This window comes from Daktulosphaira vitifoliae, unplaced genomic scaffold, assembly GCF_025091365.1.
Source record: "Daktulosphaira vitifoliae isolate Bord-2020 unplaced genomic scaffold, ASM2509136v1 Scaffold_5, whole genome shotgun sequence".
NCBI lineage: Eukaryota > Metazoa > Arthropoda > Insecta > Hemiptera > Phylloxeridae > Daktulosphaira > Daktulosphaira vitifoliae.
In genome coordinates this window covers 3,539,170-3,553,010 of record NW_026099576.1, presented here as the reverse complement: position 1 = coordinate 3,553,010, position 13,841 = coordinate 3,539,170, and the positions used below count along the sequence as shown (strand labels likewise).

Here is a 13,841-nt window from a genome sequence, read left to right as displayed (position 1 = left end):
AAAGTCAATAACTTTTTTTAAAGAAATCAATAAAAACCACTTATATAAAAATATAAATAAAAAAAACATCTTAATAATGAACATTGTTCATAAATAACAATTAAAATACTAAAACAAGTTAGTAAAAGTCTATAACTTTTTTTAAAGAAATCATTAAAAATCACTTATATAAAAATATACATAAAAAAAATCTTAAAATTGAACATTGTTCATAAATCACAATTAAGTTACTAAATCAAGTTATAATCAGTCAAAATTTTTTTTAAAGAAATCACTAAATTTATTCAGTCTTTTAGTTACGTTATAGATTATGTTTTATACATATTATAATTATGTAGTTGTAAATGTTTATCAGTTACAACAAAACTATCAGTAGTCAAATATTTATCTTGAAATGATGAACGTATAATTGTCACAGCATTTAAAGTGTTGTCGGCAAGCCTATTTCTTTTTTTAGTTTTCAAATCTGTGAGGATTGAAAAAATTCGCTCCGCTGCAGCATTACTATGAGGTAATGTTAAAATAATTTTGGCTAATTTACAAATGTTATTAAATTTAAAATTGTCATCTGTAAAATCTTTTACTGTTCCAATTTCATGCCACATCTCAGAAATATTCATTTTTTTTAAATTAGCTATTTGTTCATTTGTGAAAAAATAAGGTATTTCACGTAATTCTTCAATTACTTTATATGCATCAAAATAACTTCCAAATATTTCTTTTGATTTATCTAACTGATTGGTAGTAGTATTACATTTTTGAGGGTCAAAACATGTTTCAGGGTTTAAAAATTTAAATTCTTTAAAAAAAAGATTATGTATTGGTAACCTTTCTGCGATTTCTTCAGCAGCTTTGATATAAAATTTCAAACAAGTATTTTTGAAATCAATAAAAATATTTCTAGGAAAAGCTTTGATAAATTCTTCACATTCGGATCCCACAAATACTTCTGATTCAGGTAAAAATTTATTAGGATCAGTAAATAATGCTTGATCAAATATATCTGTTACTAAATATTTAGGATTTATGAAATTTTGTAAAATTGTTTTTAAAAGCCGAATTGAATTTGAATACATTTTATGTTTAGGAAAATTTCCCTGCATTCCGGGAAATTCCCTTCAATATACCATCACTGACTGAAGGTGATACGATAAATACAATTTGTAATAATCTACAATATTGTTTATCTTGATATTGTTATCGCCATAATATGTACAATCCATAACTATTTTTAAATTTTCGGAAGAGTGTGCACGGTTAATCGCGAACACGGATAATCGAAGCACGGTTAATCGAGGTTCCACTGTATATGTAACTTATAACTACTGAATGTAAGATTATACAGGCAAATACTATAACTATAACACTAGAAAATATTATGGTATTAATATTTTAATGTTCATTAAATGAACATTGTAAATATAAAAGGGGACTTGACCATCTTCTGGGAGGTCAGTGTTCAAACAGTGAATGTTACATTATAATTAGTTGGTCTTTTGACTCTTTCTAACAACACTTAGCCGCGTGGTAAAATTGGACTTAGAACACCCAGTTTACCACACTAGTATTTTAAATTCACTAGTAACACATTCCTATTTTTTTATATTTTAAATGTTCATTAAATAAGTTCGGAGTTGTGTTATCAAAATTATAAAAATGCTAGATCTTAGGTAATTTTCTTTTTTAAAATTTGTTGAAAAATCAAAGTTTTGGTGACAAAAATTATTAAAATTGACAGTTTTGTAAAAAAAAAAAGTATTTTAGTCTGTCGACAAGTGTTGGTTCCTAGTGCCATTTTTAACATGACGAATTTCCTGTTAAGCGGCGGTAACCGATTACCCTCACCCTTCAACTACTCCCTCGTTTACGATCAAAACCAGTTATTTTACAATTCATTATTGATGCACTGTGGTACTGTTTAGGAGTCGTTTATCTGAATTTATAAAAACATTTTTGTTATTGACGGGTGATGGGACTCAAATTTTAATTTTACCGTGTTTAATTTTACCATACAGTTACTCTATGATTTTTACACGTAAATAATCATAAAAATATCTATTGATCGAAAATCTGTCAGAAATTTTCATGGAGTTTTTTTTTTTTGTAATATTAGAAAACATATTTGTCACGAAAATGAGTTGACAGCATACGTTGTATTCGAGGGGACAGGACGGACAACCGTCTTTTTAGTAGATGATATTTTAATAGTCGACAAAAATCATATATTTTTTCTCTGAAAAATTAATTATAAGCCAAAAAAATAATGGTCATGAAAAATCTGAGTGTAAATTTAAAGTTTATCAGTCCTGAATATTATTATACGTAGTATAGGGTATTACTCAAGACCATTTTTTGATTTTTAAGACTCACAATGTGTGATAAGAAATTCTAAATTGTGAAGTGCGTAATTAATAATCTTTACACACATTAAATTTCATACGATAAAATTGTGAATTTTACATAAAATGTGTAACACGAATAATACGTTTTGGCGTCATTCAACAGCGTTTTACGAATTTCAGATTGACTATAAATACATTGAAGCACTTTGCTTACCAAGTCTACTCGCACAATAGAAAATATAAACATAAATTTTATATGAGAATTTCGACACTCAATTTTTCTTTTCAATCTAAAATAAAATTTGCTATATATTCTCAGAGAAAAAATGCTTTTACTCAGTGGCGTAGTTTGACGATCGCACCTCCTACAAAAATTAATTGTATATTCTTAATTCTAGATTTTTATTAAACATTTTTAAATAGTACAATGGTTATATTATAGCGTGCGAACATTAAAGTTGTTTCCCTCAGGAGTATATGCGGGTAAATGTGCACACATGAGCAGTGTTTAGATGACCGACAACATCGTCCAAATATTGATATTTTATTTTTAGAACTAACTGCATGTAACTCGTCATTGTGGGTTGCTATCATACTATGTAGTTGGTACTTAGTTAAGTTAAAACACTGGATATAATTGAAATAGTTGTGGAATTAATCATTTAAATTTTAGCTGATTGTAAATCGATTCTTTTCGTCCGATAATAAAAAAAAGAAGTTTTTTTATATCTTTTATGCAGCTTTTTACAACAATCACCTTCACAGAAATCTTTTAGATTTTAGTAAGACCGGTTTTACCTTGCAAATAGTTAGCATGGAGGCAAAAAAAAAAAAAAATCAGACAAATTTTAAATTATTTTTTATTTTTTTTTTATGGGGGGGCCAATTTGATATTTTTTTTGGCTCTATTATATCAGACTTGAGAAACCTTTTAGGAAAATGAGGATCTTCAATCTCCGGAAGTAAACACTCCATGTAAAACCTACTAAAATATTAGTGACTGTGTTTCACAAAATACACAAAACGTAGTGAAGTTTAAATATCAAAGTATACTGATTACAACACTATGGTTAAAAATTTTAACTTTCAGTGTAACATTATAATGCACATTGAAGCAAGAAATAAGAGTTCACTAAATAAATTCATACTTGGTCAGTATAAAATTTGGATTGATATTACCAAGAAATAATTTACATAAACAAATGTAGATATGCACACATTTGTTTATACCGATTATCAAACACAAACGGATATAGGAACCGTAAAATAAACGCCATTTCACATTTTATCAAAAAAATCTAATACCGCTTCATTTTTCTATCATTTCGTTAAAATATAATTTCCAAAGAATTATTATTTATGACAAACTTTAAATTAAACTAGGCATAAAAAACCTTGTGTATGCAAAAAATATAAATTAAAAATGTTTATCTCTGAATTACAAAAATAACTACTTGGCGATAGGATCAATTGTACACAATTGGGGTAATATTAAATGCTTGTGTAGTGGCTCGTGGGTGTTGATGGTGGGGATGCGACTTTAAATATAATACCACTAGTCATGGGTATAAAAAATGTTCAAATTAAATATAATAAAATAAAATACAACCCACATATTATTATTTTAAAGGTCGCAGTAGAAAATAATAATAATAGCGATTATACTATGATATAGTGCTGAGCATTATATTGACCAATCCGGATTACGAATTACAATTATTTAATCCGGATTTCGGATCAATCCGTTTTATCCGGATTCACGGATTCAATCCGTTAATTCGGATTTCGTATTCAATCCGTTGACTCGGATTTCGGATTCAATCCGGCTTCTTTGTTTATGAGATAATCAGCTATTTTTTCATTATTATCAACCTGAATAATGCGAATTACGATCTCAGATCAATTGAAAATTGACTGTTATAAGAGCCTTAATAGCAAATACACCCGGGTTTTCGAGTTGTTCACAATATTTGACATCTACCTGTGCAGTAAGAGCTAGAATTTAGAAAGAATCAAGTTGGCATTTATTATTTTTATTAATATAAAAAAAGAATTTTTATGTGCGTACATAATATGTATAGTATATTATACTTGTGTCAAAGTTAAAAAAAATTATTAATGAAGTCAAAAATAATAAAATAGAATATTAAAATAAAATAAAATAAGTAGTATATTGTTTTTTTAGTTTTGAAAATTTTTAACCAAAATTGTTAATATTTCTTTCACATAATGCTAATTTATAATTATTGTAATTTAGCATTATGTGAAAGAAATATTAACCATTTGGCTGTTTCACCAGCCAGACAATTTCTTTTAGAAGTTATAATATTCCCCGCTGTAGAAAAAGCTCTCTCTGAGGGCGTAGATGTTGACGGGATACATAAATATTTTTTAGCAAGTTTTGATATCACTGGATATTTCTTGTCATTTTCAGCCCACCATGTTAATGGACAGGCATTCTTGTTAATACAGTTTTCTTTTAAGTATTTGTCGAGCTCATTTTGTTCAATTATATCTTCACCATTATGATTTTGGGGAAATAAAATATCCAAAGCAGATACTACAGGGTTTGGCTGATTGGTAGTATCATCAATTGAAGAATCTTCATAATTTAAATGATGCATAATAAAATCTTTTAAGGTAATTAAAGTATCACTATCGTCATCAAAAAAATTTTTATAACGTGGGTCTAAAAGTGAAGCAATATTTAGAAGAAATTTAGAATCATTGTGCATTTGACTAAAAAATCTTACTTCGAACTCTTGGGACAATGTTTCTTTAAATATTTTAATTTTATGTTGGTCAGATTCGTTGGGAGTCAAATAGTGTTGGACAATACTTTTTAAAATTGGATGTACAGTTGATATTGTTGGAGTTGTTGCAGATGATAAGACTTTAGTAACAAGATCGAAAGGCTTGAGCACTTTAACTAGCTGCTCCAATAGCTCCCATTTACTTTCGCTGAGTTCCAGTGATATTGCTGTTGTTCTAGTTGTGGTATTACGGTCATTTAAAACTATGCTTATACATTGTCGAGATTCGATAAGTCGTTCAACCATTGCATAAATTGAGTTCCATCTAGTTTTAACAGACTGAATTAATTTTTTTTCTGGCATTTTAAATTTTTTCTGTGCTACTTGAAGTGCTTTGATTGCTACTGTTGAGTGTTTGAAATGTGAAACGATTGTAGATGCAGTAATTAGAATTTGTTTTATTTCATTTTCTTCCAAACCTTTGTTAACACATAACTGCAATGAATGAGCGAAACATGTCCTACTTTTAATGTTTGGAGCCATTGTAGTAACGGCATTCTTAATATTTACCGCATTGTCATGCACAATACACATAGTTTTTGTATCAATTTCCCATTCCTTCATAATATCCAATAATTTTTGTTTTAAATTTATACTGGTATGTCGCTCATCCATTAATTCAGTTGTAATAATATAATTGACCATTTTCCAATTTTTATTAATGCCATGTGCCGTAACTGTTATATAAGACTCTATAGCTTTACTGGTCCAACAGTCAGTAGTTAGTGCTATTGAGTCTATGTTTTTTATTTCATTGGCTACTTTATGTCTTTCTGTCTCGTATAGTCCTTGAATCTTCCTTTTGATTGTAAACCGACTTGGTATTTCATAATTTGGTGATATCTTCTTCATAAATTCAATAAAACCAACACCATCGACTGTTGATAGTGANTCATAAATTCAATAAAACCAACACCATCCACTGTTGATAGTGGCAGCATATCTTTGGCTATAAATTTTACAAGGCTGTCTGTAATTTGCTCTTGTCTTTTGGCTGATACAGACGGCGAAAAGAACATTTCAGTAATCTTTGGCTGCATTAATACCCCTAAGTTTCCAGATTCTGATACTGATGTAGATGTTGATGGTTCAGTATTCATGCTATTATTTTGCTGAACACTATCATTGTCATCCTCTTCTAATGATCTAAAAGCATAATTCAGTTTTAAATTTAAATGTATCATAATTTTTTTTTATTTTTTACATAGAAATTGTGAATTATGTAATATGTTGAATACATCAAAATAATTTATGGCTCATATTGGTAATATAAATATACCCAAATAAAATAGTTACCTTTTTTTTGGTTTATCACGAGAAAGTCCATCCATATTGTGTTTAATTCTCATGTGATTCCATAATGTGCCTGGTATATAAGTACAAATACAAATTATTCAAAATTACAAATAGGTATTTAAAATAATAATATTGTCAACCACTTAAAGGACTACCCAACCAAAAAACAAGTTTTTTTTTTAATTAAAGAAAAGAACAATAATTTTGGTGATGACATTTTTTTTAGACCACTCGTTGTTGACTTACGGGCGCACAGTGTTCCAATTTATCAAAAACCTGGCCAAAATCCTTTTTAAAAATTTTAATTTTTTTTTATTTTTATGATTGGTATTTATTATACGAAAGCTGAGCTCTTTAAAAAGGTAGCACTTATTAAGTTTTAAGCATTAATTAAAAACTTTATTAAAATGGGAACATTAGAGGGGTCGTTAAAAAACTCTTTGGCAGAATTCCAATGAGTGCACCCCCGCAATTGATTCGAAAAAATAAAAAAAATATCGTGTAACAATTTCAAATCGATTGATACATTTTAAACCCGTGATTTAGCCATTTACTTTTTCCCATTTAATTAACATGGGATTTTATGTATCTTGCAAAAAATCACAAAAAAAATAATGAAATATGATTTGGAAAAATCTGAAACCTCTCAGATCTTATCTATATTGATAGTACTTTAAATTGCACAAAAAAAAATTTACGAAAAAAAAATTTCAAGAGTTCTATTGCTACTTTTAGAATACCATTTCTTTATAATAGACGCATTATAATTATGACAAAAATACGTTTTTAATCAAAAAGTCATAAAGGAAAAAGTTATAGGACTTGAATGGAGTAACACTATGGTAATATTGGTTTTGGTCCAGCATCTCAGTTACGGATGCTGTGGACCACTCTTTTACCAGATGAGTTTGTTATTTTTTTAACAAAAAATTACTCATAAAAAAGGAACAACTTCTTCCTCTAGGACACACCGCAATGCCTTTCACATCAACTTATAGTATCAGTTATTTTAACAATTAAAAAAAATCGAAAATCGGGGAAAATTATATTGAATAAAACATAATATGTTTTACTTTCAAAATGCCTCATAAATAATNACTTTCAAAATGCCTCATAAGTAAAATAAGATATATTGATGTTTCCATAGTTATAACAAATTAAATATAGCGCTCCATAAGAATTGTATGGCCGCCGCCTCGGTAATGGAATCCGTGACGTCACGCGCCTCTTTAATACTGTTATTGTTTTTATATAAATAAGTTATTGTTTTAGATTTCTAGAATAAAATCTTTTCATTTTTATTACACCTATTACATATTATTATGTTATTGTAATTTACCTGTACTCCCTGAAGTTTTGAAACTTTTTCCACAAGCATTGCAAAAAACTAAATGTTTGTTCTCTTCATCAACGCCTTTCGTAAAACTCGCCCAAATTTGAGACATTTTTTAATACGATACGTACTAAGACAGTACTACTAACGTAATGCCTTTTGCCTGCTATTAAATATTGATAAAAGTACAATTGATATCTACGTGATATGTGATATCACGTAGAGCACAACACGATATTTATTAATAGCACTCCTGAACAATAACAATTCTCGCTATAATAGAATAACCCATGAAGATTTGTTTACATTAAACCGGATTGGATACTTTAATCCGGATTGAACGGATTGTCACTTTTGTTTCAATCCGGATCGATCCGGATCGGTAATCCGGATACGGATTGATCCGGATGTGGTGCTCAGCACTACTACATACATATCACTAGGTATTATTATAATATATTCTATATATTATAAAAAATCTACTTTAACATTTAATAAGCGCTATAATTTGAAACATATCATAATATAATCTTATAATGTTTTATTATAATTACATAATTATTTTGTTTTGTATTATTATATCTTATATTTTATCTTCTTTATTAATGAAAATAATATGTAACGCACAGCATAAAGCCGGGTTTCCACGACTGGTGTACTTGTCAAATATTTGTCACTTGTGTATATTTGACAAGTCGTCGGAGCACTATACTTGTACAATTATTGGTCACATGTCAGTTTCCCACGGATTGTCAGTAAATGTGACACAAGTCAAAGGAATTAATGGCTTGACAAATTTACACTTGTAGTTCACTGGTGCATATTTGTATACTTATAAAGTACTTGGCATTTGATCCAGTTGTAGGAATAGTCCACTTGGCTTTTGTTTATTACTTGTACAAGTGTACGTGTACTGGCATACTTGTCAAGTAACCAGTCATGAGAACGCTCTACTTATTGATAATTAGACGATTTGGCAATTATACAATTATTGGTGTACTTGAAAAGTATATCTGTCGTGGTAACCCGGCTTAATAGTCAGTAGTAGAATGATATGGCGCTCCAAAGTAATATTAGACAGCCGTAAAGATGCGCACATGCTATTTGGAATGATTAATAGAAGGGATTGAAGAGTTCGGTTGTAAAACATATGAAAACGCATTCTATTAGACATATCGTTGTTTTGTTTGTCCGTATGACTACAGACTATATGAAAACTATTTTCATATATTCTGTGGTATAGCGTTCTATTAAGGCTTAACACTTCCTTTGCGTTTTCTATAAAAATATGATCGAAATGTATAGACCACTAGAAATGCTGATTATTCTTAAAAGACCAAAAAATCTATCTATTGCGAGTTAAAAAGGATCAAATATGATTTTTTATTTTTTATACAAATGATAGATATTTGAACGATTAATAAAAGGTAGACTGTAAGAAATATATTTTTAATTGATTTATAAACAAATTAGTTGTCATGTAAATTTTTACATTACAACAATTAAATTTGTGGAATAACGAAGAGTCATTTCTATCATCCACTTAGCCAATTATTATAAGTAATTTTATGCTCGTTTCTTATTCTATCTTATCTAGTCATTTCACTCATCCATCTAAGCATTATCATCTCTACTACACTCATTCTCTGCTCTACTTTCTTATCAACCGTCCAACACTCTGAACCATACATCATAGCTGGCCTCACTACAGTCTTGTAGGATTTACCTTTCAGACTCATTGGAGTTCTTTTATCGCATAAGACACCAGACACTCTTTCCATTTCAACCACCCGCACTTAAATGTGTATCTTACATCCTCGTCAATACCACCACTCTTTTGCACAACTGACCCTAAATATTTAAAACTCTCCACCTATCCAATCACATCCTTGCCTATTGTTCATGACCTCCTCATTTCACCTACCTCGTGTTCTCCTTTGTCAAACTCGTACTCTAAATACTCTGTCTTACTTATATATCTTTTTACGCTGTTGTAATGATTGTAAAAAAAACACAAATTATGTAAAATTTATATGGATTTTATATAGTTTGAATAAAAACTATATGTATAATCCTGTACAGTTTATAATAATTCTAATTCATATAACCCATTATCATTATATACAACGTTTATATTAAACCGCTAAAACGTTTTAAGATAATTTAAAGCAGTTTGAAAAAAATTTAAAAAAATTAGGTTTTAAATTCAATTTCTGAAACAGTTTTTATATAAGATATAATTCAAAATGTTTTACATAAAGTTCGGTTAAATTAAAATGCTAATAAGTAATCTCTGTTTATATAACTAATTTAATACCGTTCTAAAATAAATAAAACCGTTTAGATGATACAAATAAAAGTTTATTAAAACTAACATAACAAAATATCATATTAAATATTTTTTAAATCATGATAATTATCACTATTCTTAATAACCCAGAAAAAAATGTATTGTAGACACTTGCCTAAAACTAAAAAAAATATGACTGTAGATGTACCATCATCTCGTTTTTCACATTAGGTATGACATCAATTTCCACACGTAAAAGATGAAAGCTAAATTAATAACAGTGTCTAACAGATAGGTATACTACGAAAATAGTCTATCCTGATAGACTAAATTTAAATTGATAACTTCATATAATAGATATTGAAGTTACAAAGATAGCCGTTATTTTCAAAAAAAAAAATAATAGTAATAATTAAATGAAAAATGCAAATAATAATTAATCTTATAAGGTAGTTAAACCCTAAAGTTATTTTCGATTTTTTAAAGTCGTTAAACTTAATTCAAATCTCTTGTTATTTTCTTTTTTCAGAGTTATTATGTCATTAAATCAATTATTAATTAAATTGTTAAATTATTAAATATTCAACTTAATACATTTTTATGTTGATTATAACTGCATGGCATGATGTTTTTTTATTAATAACTAAATGGTAATAACAATGTCACATGGGTAAAATTTTTAATAGTTACAAGAGAATAAATCCAAAGGTTGATATTTTATTTCATACAGATTAAATTTTATATGTATAAATATTCTGTTAACCGATATCAAATTTATTCCACTTGAACTTTCATAAAAAAATCTGTATCATTTTTAAACTAATGTAATAAATAAACAAATACAAAAGTTTTTTCTTCAAAAAATCTTTAAAAAATATATACATATTTTGATAATTCCCTGTAATAAACTCTTAACGCATTGTATTCTTTGACCAATAATAAAATAAAAATAAATAATTATTGTTTATACTAAATTTATTTATAATTGGCTGATACATTTTTTTAATGAATTTTTACAATTAAGTTTCCTTGACAATTAGATGTAAATGTTGATTTTATCGACATTTGAGTTCACTTCGTTTTATCTCGTGAAAAATAAACTATCGTCTTGTGTAAGTATTAGGATTTATTTAATTAGTTATTAAAATGGCAAGTGAAAAAAATATTTTTGGTCAAACAAATGAAACAAACTTACATAAGGTCATACGCAGAGTTGAAGAAATATGGAATCGTCCAATTGTGTTTAAAATAATTCAAATAAAGGACAAATATCAAAAAAGTCAACTAAAGGTGGAAGAATTATCTGTAAACACTATTAAGATTAATAGATTAAATAATTAAACTAATTATTTCGAACAGAAAAAAAGTTTTTATTATAAAATATAAGAAAAATTAATAATAAGGTCTCTTATTCATATATATCAATAATTCAGTCGCTTTACTTTAATTTAACTATTATAATATTAAAAAACTTTTTCGAAATTGATTATTTAATTAATAACTATTAAAATTTTATTCAATTTGCAGCAATTATTAACGAAAATATTTATCCTATAACAAATTTTATTATTCCTAAAAAAAGCACTTATCGAAAAACGAATAAAAATGATAAAATGATTTCAGAAAAATTGGTAACTATAATTATATTAATATATTATTATATTAATAATATATTATTATATTAATATATATATATATTATCAAATCTATAAATTATAATTTTGTAAAATTGTAATGTATTCGATTTAGCTGTGTAATTGGGATTTATCTGATTCAAAAATATAAAATAAATAATCAACCCCCTTAATATAATTGCGATAACATAATGTTTAATATTATTCAGGACTGCTATTTTTTCAATAAGATTTTTATGAGAAATTCAATATTTATCGAAAATAATAATATAATATTAAATATAGTTTATTTGTTTATTTAAATATCTCTTTGGTAGTCTAGAAATTGATACAGCGAGGAGAATTCGGAATACTTATTAAGAATGAAAAATCTGGAAAATATAAAAATAAAATTTTAAATTCAACAGAAAAAAAATATTTAGCAATTTCAAAAGACAATCCGCCATTAATTCCAGCTGATTTATTAGAAAAGGTATATTTTATTATGCTTTTTTCAATAAAAAGATTTTAAGGTATACCCTAAACCATTTTTGGACTTTAAACAGATTTTTTAAATATATTTATCATATAATTAAATATATTTTTATAATCCGTTAAGAGTTTTCATAAGAAAAACTTGCAATGCAAAAAATCCGAAATAAAAAATCAACTCTTTGAGATATCTTCTAATACTACTGCTCGATCAAATTTAAAAAGAAATTCATCTGAAGAAGATGAAAAAGTCATAAAAAGTAAACAACTTTTAAAATATAATTAATTTTTAAAAAATAATATAATAAACGTTTTGATTTTTGAAACAAATATGTAATATTTTAAAACATAAATTATTTTAGAGCTGAAAGTTATTCTAATTCTTTGACCTTAAATACGCCGAATGACGTAAATTTACTTGCTTTGTCCACTGTGGAAGTAATAAAAGTACCAGAGAAAGAAAAAGGTAATTAATTATTTAATCTATTTATTTTATATAAAATAAAATAAAAAAAGATTATTTATTAAACATAATTAATAATAATACGATAATTATAATATGCGGTATATTGAATAGAGGTAATTAGGTACTTGTACTTGTAATCCCTTATATATTAAGTTGTATATTTAATAAATGAGTAATAGTATGTTAAAAATTCAATTGCCATTTACTATAAAAATAAAACCTTAAACATTTTATTAAATTCAAAATATGTGTTCCCATTTGAAAAAAAAACAAATTTGACACCCTTACAAGGCATAATGGATGAACTTAAAAAGGATTATATAGTTAATAATTCAGAATAATATGTAACTGAAGGTAACCATAAAAAAAAAGTTTAAATTATTTTTATTCTGTATGCCATTGAGTGGGTTATGATAAAAAAATCACTCTGTATACTTATTAACAGAGCATAAATATTACATCAACGTCTGAATTATTCATGGGTCGCAGCATGATTTTGTCTTCTCCTATAAATTACTTCTATTTATTTTAACAAAATAGAATACGGCGGTTTCAAGATTACAACTATTAGAGGAAATATGGGGTTTTTAAACATATTTTCAAGTTTGAAATTGATCTTGTATGGGTGGAGAGCGTTTATGATAACAGGAAGATATTTAATTTTAATTTCACCACAATTTTGTGATGTCTAACACTAATTTATCATTGGATTATTTTATTATTATCAGTTGGGTAAATGAATTTTTCATTTTATTATTGGTTTAATTTAGGTGGTTCAATTTAGATAATATTTATTTTATATTTTTATATTATAAGAAATGAAAATCAATAAAAGAAACTTTTACTAAATTTTATATAATAAGTTTTCTGTTTTTAATTTGTTTAATTCATATATTTAATCTCTATAATGTTTATATGTTCAAAATAAAGTGACAACAAATTATGAAAACAAAATATGTTAATATAATTTGGTACCAAATACATTTTTTTAAATAATGCAAAACTGTATTTGTGTAGATTACCTACTATATTTTTTTCTAAATTATTGAAGAACAAGTTATTTTTAAATATAAAATATTTAAATATCGTCTTGGGTCTATATAGGTCTGATTTTTTTTGCTTCTATCACTTTTTTGAATCTAAGGTTCTTATTTCATAATATAGCGTAAAATAATTTTCCATAGTATATTTATGTA

The 13,841-nt window shown here is 26.6% G+C and overlaps 1 protein-coding gene across 1 annotated transcript; it reads right to left on the bottom strand.

The window, feature by feature from the left end:
- Positions 1-4,157: 4,157 nt before the first annotated feature.
- LOC126907168 (E3 SUMO-protein ligase ZBED1-like) lies at positions 4,158-7,896 on the bottom strand. Its single transcript, XM_050688273.1, has 4 exons — positions 7,791-7,896; positions 6,452-6,521; positions 6,066-6,301; positions 4,158-6,033 (listed from the first exon to the last, which is right to left on the bottom strand). Exons 1-4 carry the CDS (start codon positions 7,894-7,896, stop codon positions 4,586-4,588), a joined length of 1,860 nt encoding a protein of 619 aa, XP_050544230.1. The 3' UTR covers positions 4,158-4,585.
- Positions 7,897-13,841: the final 5,945 nt, after the last annotated feature.